Source organism: Arachis duranensis, chromosome 9 (assembly GCF_000817695.3).
Source record: "Arachis duranensis cultivar V14167 chromosome 9, aradu.V14167.gnm2.J7QH, whole genome shotgun sequence".
NCBI classification, from domain to species: domain Eukaryota; kingdom Viridiplantae; phylum Streptophyta; class Magnoliopsida; order Fabales; family Fabaceae; genus Arachis; species Arachis duranensis.
Genome location: NC_029780.3, coordinates 33,136,480 through 33,148,958, shown reverse-complemented (window position 1 = coordinate 33,148,958; position 12,479 = coordinate 33,136,480). Strand labels below are relative to the sequence as shown.

The 12,479-nt window shown below is 36.8% G+C and overlaps 2 protein-coding genes across 2 annotated transcripts; both read right to left on the bottom strand.

Moving 5' to 3' along the window:
- Positions 1 to 423: 423 nt before the first annotated feature.
- LOC107465351 (uncharacterized) lies at positions 424 to 780 on the bottom strand. Its single transcript, XM_016084331.1, has one exon. It carries the CDS (start codon positions 778 to 780, stop codon positions 424 to 426), a length of 357 nt encoding a protein of 118 aa, XP_015939817.1.
- Positions 781 to 2,781: 2,001 nt separating this feature from the next.
- LOC107465350 (uncharacterized) lies at positions 2,782 to 3,588 on the bottom strand. Its single transcript, XM_016084330.1, has one exon. The coding sequence runs from the start codon at positions 3,586 to 3,588 to the stop codon at positions 2,782 to 2,784; it is 807 nt and encodes a 268-aa protein (XP_015939816.1).
- Positions 3,589 to 12,479: the final 8,891 nt, after the last annotated feature.

The following is a 12,479-nucleotide window of genomic DNA, read 5'->3' as shown; positions in this document are numbered from 1 at the left end:
ACTAATAAAAAGGAAGACCATACCATGGTGGGTTGCCTCCCACCTAGCACTTTCCTTTAATGTCCTTAAGTTGGACACTCCATAAGCTCAGTCCTCTTCGCTTGCTGGATCCTTCAAGAGGAAGATCTCTAGCTCCTTGTTGTTCTTCATCTTCACACCTTGATACAGCTTCAAACGATGGCTATTGACTTTGAAGAAGGTGGGACTTGAGGGGTGACTTAGGTGGATAACTCTGTACGGTTCCACCTTCTCCACCACGTAAGGTCTATCCCACATTGACCTCAGCTTGCCTAGCATTAACCTCAACCTTGAGTTGTAGAGGAGGACTTGGTCCTCAGCTCTAAACTCTCTTCTCTTGATGTTCTTGTCATGCACTGCCTTCACCTTATCTTTGTAGAGCCTTGAGTTCTCATATGCTTCTAGTCAAAGACACTCCAATTCCTCTAGTTGCAACTTTCTTTCAATTCTGGCTCCTCCAAATCCTGATTTGCATTCCTTCACAGCCCAGTAAGCTTTGTGTTCCACCTCTACCAGAAGGTGACAAGCCTTTCTGTAGACTAGGCAGAACGGACTCATGCCGATGGGTGTTTTATATGCAATTCGATAAGCCCAAAGCGCATCTGCAAGTCTAGTACTCCAGTCCCTCCTATGAGGTTTGACAATCTTCTCCAGCATGCACTTGATCTCCCTATTGGACACATTGGCTTGTCCATTGGTTTGGGGATGGTAAGCCGTCACCACCTTGTGAATGATTCCATGTTTCTTCAGCAAACCTATCATTCTTCTGTTACAAAAATGAGAGCATTGATCACTCACGATTGCTCATGGTGATCCAAAGAGACAAATAGTATTATTCCTAACAAAAGAAACAACAACGTTAGCATCATCAGTGCGGGTAGCAATTACTTCCACCCATTTAGAAACATAATCAACAGCTAACAAGATGTATAAGAAGCCATTAGAGTTTGGAAATTGACCCTTGAAGTCAATACCTCAAACATAAAAAATTTCACAAAACAACATAAGTTGTTGGAGAATCTCATCCCTCTTGGATATATTTCCAAACCTTTGGCATTGGTGGCAAGAGTCACAGAAAATATTAGCATCCTTAAAAAGTGTGGGCCACCAAAATTCGCAGTCTAAAATTTTTCTAATAGTTCTTTGAAGACCAAAGTGTCTACCACTCTCAGAAGAGTGACAGGCCTTTAAGATTAATTGGATTTCGGATTGTGGCACACACCTAATTATTTGGTCAGCACCATATCTCCACAATATGGGTCATCCCATATTTAATATTTGGACTCGCTTTAAGCTTGTCCTTTTGATTCTTAGAAAAATTAGGAGAAAAAGTACGACTAACCAAATAATTAGCTATGGGTGCATACCACGGAACCACCTCAGATATTGTTTGCAAGCTATCAAGTGGAAATGCATTATTGATAGGAGTGGAGTCACTTGTAATATGTTCTAGGCGACTCAAGTGATCCGCCACCAAATTCTAGGAACCACTCCTATCTTTGATTTCTAAATCAAATTCTTGCAGTAACAATATCCAATGAATTAACCTTGGTTTGGACTCTTTCTTAGCTAACAAGTACTTCAAATTTGCATGGTCTAAATATATTACCACCTTAGTTCCAGGTAAATATGCTCAGAATTTATCCAAAGCAAAAGCAATAGCTAACAGTTCTTTTTCAGTGTATTATAATTAGAATGTGCACCATCTAGGGTCTTAGAAGTATAAGCAATAATGTATGGATCCTTACCTTCGCGCTGAGCCAGCGCCGCTCCTACTGTATAGTTTGATGCGTCGCACATGATCTCGAATGGCCTACTCCAGTCAGGCCCTCTCACAATAGGAGCTTGGGTCAAGGCAATCTTCAGCTTGTTAAATGCTTCCATGCAGTCCTCACTCAAGTTAAACTCTACGTCCTTCTGCAACAAACGGGACAAAGGTAGTGCAACCTTACTGAAGTCCTTGATAAAACGCCGGTAGAAACCTGCATGACTAAGAAATAAACAAACTTCCCTCACAGAGGAGGGGTAAGGTAAACCAGAAATAAGATCTACCTTTGTAGGATCAATAGAGATACCAGTATTAGAAACAACATGGCCTAGAACAATACCTTGCTTTACCATAAAATGACATTTTCCAAAATTAAGTACAAAGTTCGAACTAGTATATCTTTCTAATACTCTAGCAAGACTATCCAAACAAAGGTCAAACGAATCACCATAAACACTAAAGTCATCTATAAAAGCTTCCATACAATGTTCAAGTAGATATGAGAAGATACTCATCATGCACCTTTGAGGCATTCTTTTATATGCATACGTTCCAAAGGGGCATGTAAAAGTAGTTTTCTCCTGATTTTATGGAGCAATATGGATTTGAAAATAACCAGTGTAACCATCTAGAAAACAGTAGTGTGATTTACCTGACAGGCGATCAAGCATTTGATCGATGAAAGGTAATGGGTAGTGATCCTTACGAGTGGCCTGGTTCAAACGCATATAGTCAATGCAGACCATACAGGAATTCTGCACCCTTGTAGCCATGAGTTCCCCATTCTCATTCTTCACTGTTGTGACGCCATACTTCTTCAGAACCACCTGTACTGGACTAACCCATTCACTATCCGAGATTGCATAGATGATGTCAGCTTCAAGCAGTCGGGCCACTTCCTTCTTCATAACTTCCATAATGGTGGGGTTCAACCACCTTTGAGGTTGACGAATAGGCCTCGCTCCCTCCTCTAGAAAAATGCGGTGCTCACATACTTAAGGGCTTATACCTACTATGTCCGCCAAACTCCACCTAATAGCTTTCTTGTTTCTTCTCAACACAGTAAGTAATCGCTCTTCTTGTTGGAAAGTAAGTTCCTTTGCAATGATAACTGGGAGCCATTGATTATCTTCAAGATAAGCATACTTCAGGTGAGGTAGAAGGGGCTTTAACTTAATTTTCAGCTCATGGCTTGGCACTTGATCATCCGGAATCACTGGAGGTGGCAAGGTGTCTTCAATATACTCAGAGGGCTTCCCCACACTTACACCTTGGACCACGTTCTTCTCATCTACTGCCTCTTGGTGAACTTTAGCCACAGTCACATCAATAATGTCACAATGAAAGATAGAGTGGTCTTCCGATGGGTGCTTTATAGCTTCATCAAGGTTAAAGCTCACTGCTCTTCCATCTATCTCAAAAGAATAGGTACCCGAAAAGGAATCCAATTTAAACCAAGAAGTCTTTAAAAATGGTCTTCCAAGCAAGATGGATGAAGGTCTTCCTGAGTCATTAGGGGGCATCTCTAGAATGTAGAAGTCAATAGGAAACATCAACCCTTTAATGCTCACCAAGACGTCTTCCGCAATGCCAACTACCGAGATTATGCTCTTATCTGCCAAAACAAAACGTGCTGCCGACCTTTTCAAGGGTGGAAGCCTCAAAGCATCATATACAGACAATGACATAATACTAACACATGCACCTAAATCACACATGCAGTCAACAAACTGTACACCCCCTATAGTGCATGTAACCATACAAGGACTGGGATCACCACATTTCTCCGGTATAGCACCCATAAGAGCAGAAATCGAGCTACCCAAAGGAATAGTTTCTTAATCATGGATCTTTTTCTTATTCATTCACAAATCTTTTAGAAACTTAGCATACTTAGAAACCTGGCGAATAGCATAAAAAAGAGAAATAGTTACCTTAACCTTTTTGAAGATCTCCACCATCTTGGGATCTAGCTCCACTTGCTTGGGAATGGCCTCTCTCACCACAGCGTCTTCCTTAGATACTCCATTTTTTGGTTGAGCAACTTCTTCTTTAATCGCCTCTTGTACTTCATCCTCTTCTTCAACATCTTCTACCTCAACAACATCTTCATCCTGAATGTCTTCTCTTGAACTTGGCTCCTCGGGACTCCTCTCTTGTAATGTAGTGCCGGACCTCAAAGTGATGGCATTGATTCCACCCTTAGGGTTGGGTAAAGGTTGAGAGGGAAGTGCACTAGAGCTTGAAGGTTGAGTATTGGAGGTAGAGAATGGTTTCATGCGGGATATAAGAGCTTGGATTAAATTTTGAAGGTCTCTTTGTCCTTGAAGAATAGCTCAGAGTGTTTCATCTTGGTTGGAAGAAGATGAGTGGTAGGTAATTTTGAGGACTTGTGGTTGGTTGAGTTGAGGTACTTGAGCTTGCCTTTAGTGAGGTGGTTGGTATCTTTGGCCTTGGTTTTGCTGTTGGTCTGGAGGGTTTTGTTGATACCGATTCTGTTGATAATTGTTGTTCCACCTTTGATTTCCACCGTTGTCTTTGCCTCTTTGGTTGTAGTTATCTTTCCATCCTTGGTTGGGATTGTCTTGCCAACCTTGATTGTAGTTACCACATTGGTTGTAGTTGCCGCGTTGTTGATAATATCCTTGATTCGGACGGTTGTAATAAGCATTGGTGGCCACCAAGCTGTTGTCCTCTTAGAGTTTTGGACATTCATCAGTACAGTGAGAATAGCATGTGCAGATTCCACATACTCTCTAAGGGACTAACTGTTGACAGTTCTATTGTGGAAGGGGCAGAGGTTGTTATTGATTGAGCTGGATTTGCTTGAGTATATTGGTCATCTCTCCCAATGTCTGGGTGAGAGCAGCTGTCTCACCACTAGAAGAAACTTCCACTACAGCCTTGGGATGATTATTCCTTTGCCTTGCATTTTGGGTAGACTCAGCTAGATCGGTGATCAGTTGCCACACTTCTGTCGTAGTCTTGTACTTCGTTAGAGAGCCATTACTCACAGCATCTAAGAGGGTCTTGTCTCGAGGCTTCATGCCTTGACAGAAATAGTTAATCAACACCAACTGGTCAATCATGTGATGGGGACATGAGTCAAGAAGATTCCTGAAGCGCTCCTAGTACTCATAGAGAGTCTCTAATTCACCTTGGATAATGCAGAAAATTTCCTTCCTCAGTCTATCTGTAACCTCTGCTGGAAAGTGCTTGTCCGAGAATTCCCTCCTAAGCAGATTCCAATTAGTAACAACAGCTTCTGGTTGAGTGTAGAACCACTCTTTTGCCTTTTCCTCAAGAGAAAATGGGAAGGCATATAGCCAGACGATAGTCTCATCAGCACCATACCGCCTAGTAGTTGAGCAAGCTGTCTGAAAATCCCTAAGGTGCTTGATAGGCTCTTGAGCAGATAAGCCATGAAACTTAGGCAGTAGATTATCAATGCGGTCTTCAGTTCAAAATCCGCAGTCAAGTTTGGATGGCGCGCTTGATATGGTTGTAGAGTAAAATCTGGAGCTCCTGCTTCCTTAAGAGTAATCCTTCTAGGAGCTGCCATAGTATCTGCACTTAAATCAACAGAAGAGGCATCAATGGAATTAATAGTAGAGGAGTTAGTTTCTTCCTCAAATAACGCTTCAGACTCAACCTCAGATAAGACTGGTGAATTGGGCGAAACCCCTTTACCACCCTCAGAGGCTAACCGACACTGAGCTCGCCTAATACGTGAAATAGTCTTTTCAATCTTAGGATCAAATGTGGCTAAGCTCAGATCCGGTAATGAACGCGTCATTCAATGAAAGAAACATAGAGCTCATGGTAATAAAATATACTAAGAAAAATAATTAATATTTACTACTAATAAACAAAAAATCACACCAATAAAAATAAAAAATGCAATTATGTAAATATAAAAATATTTACACCAACCAATAATTTAGCACACATATGCAACTTTCCGACAACGATGCCAAAAATTGATGGGTGAAAAAATGTCGGTTAAGAAATTCTGATAAAAGAAGCGTTACAAGTATAGTCTTAACCGAAGAAATTCCCACTATCAATTTAGAAGTGTGTCACAATTAAGAATAAATAACCGAGAGTAGAATCCCAGGTCATTTTTCAAAGAGTTGACACAATGATGTAAATTATTGGTCAGGAATTTTCTGAATAATTTTGAAGTTTGAGAATGAAAAAATAAATGGCTAGGAAATAAAGCAATGAATAATAACAAGAGATATTATGTATTTAATAAAAAGGTTTTGACTAGAAGTGAAAATTGGAGTTCCTATCCTTGTTGATTTTTCCAAGTATAATAGTAAAAATTTATTGCTTCCATTTAGTTATCCTCTAACTAATGAAGGAAACTCAAGTGGGTAGCACTAATTCTGATTCACAAGTCCTAATCACTTCCTAGGGAAGGACTAGAGTTAGTGAAAATTGAGTTAGCCAACAATTTCCAATTACAAATTGATACTTGAGTATTCCAACTCAAGGGTTTCCAATTAATCAACTCCCAAACCAAGTTGGAATATCTACTCCATTGACATGAATGCCATTTTCATGGACATATAAAAGGAGTAAATAAAAGACATCGTAATTAAAATAAATTAATAAACCCAAAATTGACACGAGTAATAATTAATACGAATCAAACACGTACTTAAGTTAAATATAAAATGATTCAATATATTAATAAAATTCAAAATAACAAAATCCAAGCATGAATTCAAAGAAATTAAATGGAAAATTAAAAGAAGTAGAAGTAATAGGAAGGAAAACTCTAAAGACAATGACTCCACTTGAAGGTAGTAGCAGCTCTCTCAAGATTCAATCCCAAGCAAAACCAAGAAATCAAAACCCTAGAGAAGAGTAAGTGTTTTTCTCTCTAGAATTCCAAAAACTAAAACAAAAACTACAGGGAAGTGGAAGTGTCCTCAGTCTCAGCTTTACCCATGTCTCTAGTCTGTGTTTTCGGGCATGAAACTGGGTCCAAATTGGCCCAGAAATTGACCCCAGCGAGTTCTGTTAAGTGCAGCACGTGATGCTCTGTCACGCGTACGCGTCGCTGGATTTCTACGCAGGTCACACGTACGCGTCAGTCACGTGTACGCGTCGTTGTAAAACCCTCTAAATCACGCGCACGCGTCATCCATGCATGCGCATCGCTCCTCGCTTCTCAACTCCTTAGTTTCTTTTGTTCCTTCCACTTTAATATGCTTCATCTTCATCCTTTGAGCCATTAATGCCCTATAAACCTGAAAACACTTAACAAATACATCACGGCATCGAATGGTAATAAAGGAGAATTAAAAATTAACAATTTTAAGGCTGAGGAAGCAAGTTTTCAATCATAACACAAAATTAGGAAGGAAATAAAAAACATGCAATTTAAATGAATAAGTGTGAGAATAATTGACAAAACCCACTCAATTCACTCCAAAATAGATCATAAAATAGTGATTTATCAACCAACTTTGGTCGCTAACGGTTAGCGACCGATTTTCAAGCAATGCTACCAAACTAGTATAAAATGATATTAGTCACTAAATCAGTCACTAATAAAATCGGTCACTAAATGGTGACCAATTTTTCGGTTGCTAAATTGGTTGCTGAAGAAATCAGTCGCTAAATAGCAACCAACTATTCAGTCGCTAATTCGGTCGCAAATGAAATTGGTCGCTAAATCGGTCGATGATGTCTGACTATAAAATCTAAAATCGGTAGCTAAATCGGTCGCTATTACTGATATTCTAATTATAAATTTTTACTAATTTCACATATACCACTATTAAAACTTGATTTTCATAAATAATTATATTTCAACAAAATATAAAAAGTATCAAATAGAGACCAATTTTTCAAATAAATACAAAAAATATTCGCAATTTTTATATAGAAATATAAAAATTAAAAGAGAGAATTTTCATAAATATATCAACTTTATGATCCACAATCCAAATTTACATCTTTATAACCAATGACCCTAAATGTATGCAAAGAACAAGCAAAGAAAAAAATTTCCATTTACATGAAGAAAAAAAACCTAAAGACCTTAAAAATTCAAAGACACTATATATTAAACAATTGAAATAATTTATAGCTTAATAATTTCTTCTTTCTCTTTCCACCTAACTAGGAGTTGAAGAAATTCTATAATATTCGAAGCCAGCAAAAGATGTTGTCTTTGGATCTTTCCTCAAAATAGAATCCTTAGCCTGATAAATATAAAGAACCTCTTTATAAGTAGTAACCAACATACATAGCATATTTCCCCTAACTCATATTTCTCGCATGGTTGTGTAAGATGTGCCTAATATAGCATAATAACTACCAAGTTAGAATATCAGTTTTCAGTTCCATATGCATGTACAACAATAAACAAAAACATAGTGATGTTATATTGCATCTCCCTATTCCCAGGTTACAGTAGACAAAATGGAAAAATTAGATCGGCAATGTTGATATCCTGTACTTACCTCCATTGCAAGTCCATAAGTTGCTCAATTAGGTTTCAGACCACTTCTCTTCAGTTGCTTGAAAACCCAGGACACAGATTTTCACTGTTTCGTTGGAACACAAGTATTAAGTACCTATTGAATTGAAGAAACTCAACAGTTTAATAAATCAGCAAACTAGCATTTAGTACAACGTTCTATGAAAGATATTTAATTACTTTCTTACAACATTATAAATAACCAAATTAGGTTCAAGAGTTGGATCCCAGTCCTTGTGACACATAAATTTAAATATTTTGGGTTTCTGCCTCATGCATTCAATAATACTCAGCAATTCTTTAAGAAGACCAGCTTGACCAAGTGTAACAGCAACACTGTAATATGCAGCCATATCAGGATATGCATGAATATTTCTCTCAATAAATTGAAAGCAAAATCAATCCAACTATAAAACAATATATGTTAGAAAAGAAACCCTCCAGGTGAAAAACAAACAAGGCACTTGACTCTTACACGCATCAAATTAAAAATTTGAAGAGTTTTCTTTAGTCTTTTTGCCTTTCCAAGAACAGAAAGAGGGTTTGTGTAAACAAACCTAAAAAATTATAATAGTTTCTTCACAATAGAAAAAATACAATGCCAAGCACTAAGCATATAGATACACAACTAACACATGGGTCAAAATTACAAAATCACTCTGCACACTGTGATTTAATATAACAGGATAAATACATTTTCTATGAGTCCTTGCTTTATGAAGATAATTTATAGACAAATTCCAACAAAGACAATCAAGTCCCAAGGCACTATGTCACACTTGCACCTCCAATAGGGTGGCCCAAAGTGCAAGGCTTCAAGCTGGTCGCACCAAGGAAGGATAAATGAGCATAATTTCAAAGCCACAAATGAAATTACACAGAATTTCTCTAATGATCTTAGACAATCTCGTCAAACAAGACAAATTTCACATGTAAAAGATATAAAAGTGATGCTTTATACTAACAAATCACCTGCTTTGATATTTTCTGTGATCTTTATAATTATACACCCATCGGACAGCAGAAAGTGCTTGCTTCCAACAACCTTTGGCACCAAGCAACTCAACAATCCTGATCAACTGACCCTTGGTAAATAGTAATCCTGAAAGCATCTTGAAAACTTCCAATCCTTCACAGTAATCTCCCTATCACATAACCTACAAAAAAAATAACTTTGAAAAACAAAATAAAAACTTCACATACAATCCAAAGAATAGAGAAATTAACTAGAAATATGATAATCAAACACAAACCTATCAACAAGAAACCTTAATTTGATTCCATTTGATTCCTAAAGAGTGTGTTGTATAATCCTATATTATGTACCCTAAATATAAAGAACCTCCGAAATTTGATTCCTTAAGAATTCCCTACCAACCTTAATTTCTTTAAGGTGAAATGACTGACATAAAAATACATATAGTATACGAGATACATTATATTCATCATAAAAGCAGGGCAATTGCAGAATAAATAGAGATAGATAGAAAGAATGGAAATCACAAGATAAAGGTGTTTGATAACCTTTGTTGAGTGTCAGAAACAACTAAACAAGGAGTTATAACCAACATCACAATTGCTGAGATCCTCAGAGATGTTTCCCCTTTCACCATTCTTAACTACATCGTCATGAATTAAATGAATCTAGTGAATGCATGCGTGTGTGCACAAAGTGAAAGAAATTGATACCAACAATAATGAAACCGAAACAGATTGATTCAATGTAAAGTAATGAAACCGAAAATTAAATGAACGATAGAGATAATGGTTACAAGTGAATCCAATAACTAAGTGAAGGTGAATTTGAAGAAAGATACCTTAGAAATGATGAGGTAGAAATCGAGGTGTTTCTTAGTTTTGGAAACCTGAATGCGAACAATCTTCTTCTCTTCCGTTGGAGGTTCGAGATTGAGAACGGGAGGCGATGGCTCACTAGAAGATCTTGTTATTTGTTAACATGTGTATAAACCCTAGCTCACAATGCCGCCGAGATCTCAAAGAAGAAGACGACGACGACGAGGCCTCAGGAGATGGTGCTATAATCAGAAAATGATGAAGATGGCGCTGCGACGAAGACGACAATGGTGTGGATAACTCAGAAGACGGTGATGTGCTTCCAGTGCGTAACTTAGTAACTGAAGGGACAAGATGAGTATGGTGTGGGTGAGTTAAGGTTAGAGGGTAATTCACTAAACTAGTGACCGATTTAGTGACCGATGAGTTTATACCAACTAAATTAGTGACTAAATAATTTTTCATTATATTTTTCTTTCGGTTGCAAAATATTTCGCTAAATTACAAAATAACGACCGATTTTGTGACCAGGAGTACCAAAGACATTATTTCTTTATTTTAGTTGCTAATTCGGTCGCTAAATTAAAAAGTAGCGACCGATTTTAGTGACCAACTTTATTCTAGTTGTATAAAAAAGTAATCGGTCGCTAATTCGGTTGCTATTAGTGACTGATTTTGCGACTACTACCTTAGCGACTAAATTAGTGACCGAATAATTTTTCACCATATTTCTTTATCGGTTGCAAAATCGGTCTCTGAATTAAAAATAGTGACCAATTTTGTGACCAAGAGTCCCAAAGGCGTTACTTCTCTTGTTTTGGTTGCTAATTCGGTCGCTAAATTAAAAAATGGCGACCGATTTAGCGACCAACTTTATTCTAGTTGTAGAAAAACTTATCGGTCGCTAATTCAGTTGCTATTAGAGACCGATTTTGTTGGTCGCTAAAATCGGTTGTTGAATGTAATTAGGCGACTGATTTAGCGACCAACTTTTCTCTGACCCTAGAAATTCTATATCAGTCGCTAAATCAGTCGCTATTAGCAACTAATTTTTCAGTCGCTAAAATCCGTCAATATTCTAGTAATTTCTTGTAGTGCGGTATCCAACGACCGTCACTATCTTTGGTCAACTCCGTTCACAAGAAACAAGTCTTTCTTTGTGGTGAATGTAACAGTTACTCACTTACTCCTTGGCATTTATACCATGCTTTGTACTAGTATACTTTTTCTCCTACTGCTATTTCATGTAAAAGGGAAAAAAACTATTTTTCAATACAATGTAGCACATTTTTAATTCCCCTGTTTATCAACACGGTTTGAGGCTAACATATGTCTTGTAGTTTCACTCCCATCTCAAATTGCTTTGGCCTTCGATTGTATAATAATTAGGTTTATGCATGCGTGAAGTGTTTCCCAGCGCCATGCCATCAAGTTTACGTGTTTCGGTTACACGTGTTGCATGCACATTAACGTGACTCATGCTTGGCATGCATAACGAAGAATTTATTGATTGGTGCATCCAGATCAGTTACCTTAATACCTCAATTAATCTCTTCCAAGATACTCTTCAACAATTGTTTAACCATGAAACTTTGATTTTATAAAAAAAATCATTTCCGGTCGTATTTATATTTTATTCATATTTATCTAATATCGATATACATTGTTTTCCCATGAAACAAGGAAATGAATGTTAGCTTTAATCCCGATGTGAATGTCTACGAATGGTTATATCAACGTAGGCAAAAAAAATAATGAAGGGTATCCTAGGTAAAATTAATTTACTTGTCACAATTTAAAAAAAATATTCTTAAAAATACAATTTGAGAATAAAAAAATTAAATTGAGCAACATTTACTGACACATCAATAAACTTATTGCTAAAGGGTCTGGTTGTAAAGAAATAATTTACATTTTCTCAAAAAAATGGATAAAGTCTAAAATAGTACTACTAAGAACATCTAAGTCTCCGGTTTAAAAGATAACTAATGCAAAGTTACACATAAAATTAGTTAGTACTAACACAATAATATTTTCATTTGACACAATAAGAATAACAATCCATAATATTAATAAATTTCAATACTAGTATAAAAACAGATAAGTTTGATCACAATACTAACATTTTGTTAATAAATTTTTAATAAAATTTATATTTCTATTAATAATGGTACATAACTAAAAATATCATTTATTTAAAAAATAGAGAACACAAAATTAACATTAAATTAGATGTTTATATAAATATTTAATTCGAAAATTTACTGTATAATTAATTTTTCTCACCTATAACAATGAGAAGTACGTTGATACACTGGAATTGAAGGTTGACTACACCGAAGAGGTCACTTGTTCAAAACCTGCCTCTACCGTTTTGGAATTTTCCAAACTTACAACTGC

Bases quoted from the DNA above. Each gene is read 5' to 3' on its own strand.
- LOC107465351 (XM_016084331.1), bottom strand. From the start codon at position 780: ATGATAGGTTTGCTGAAGAAACATGGAATCATTCACAAGGTGGTGACG.
- LOC107465350 (XM_016084330.1), bottom strand. From the start codon at position 3,588: ATGGGTGCTATACCGGAGAAATGTGGTGATCCCAGTCCTTGTATGGTT.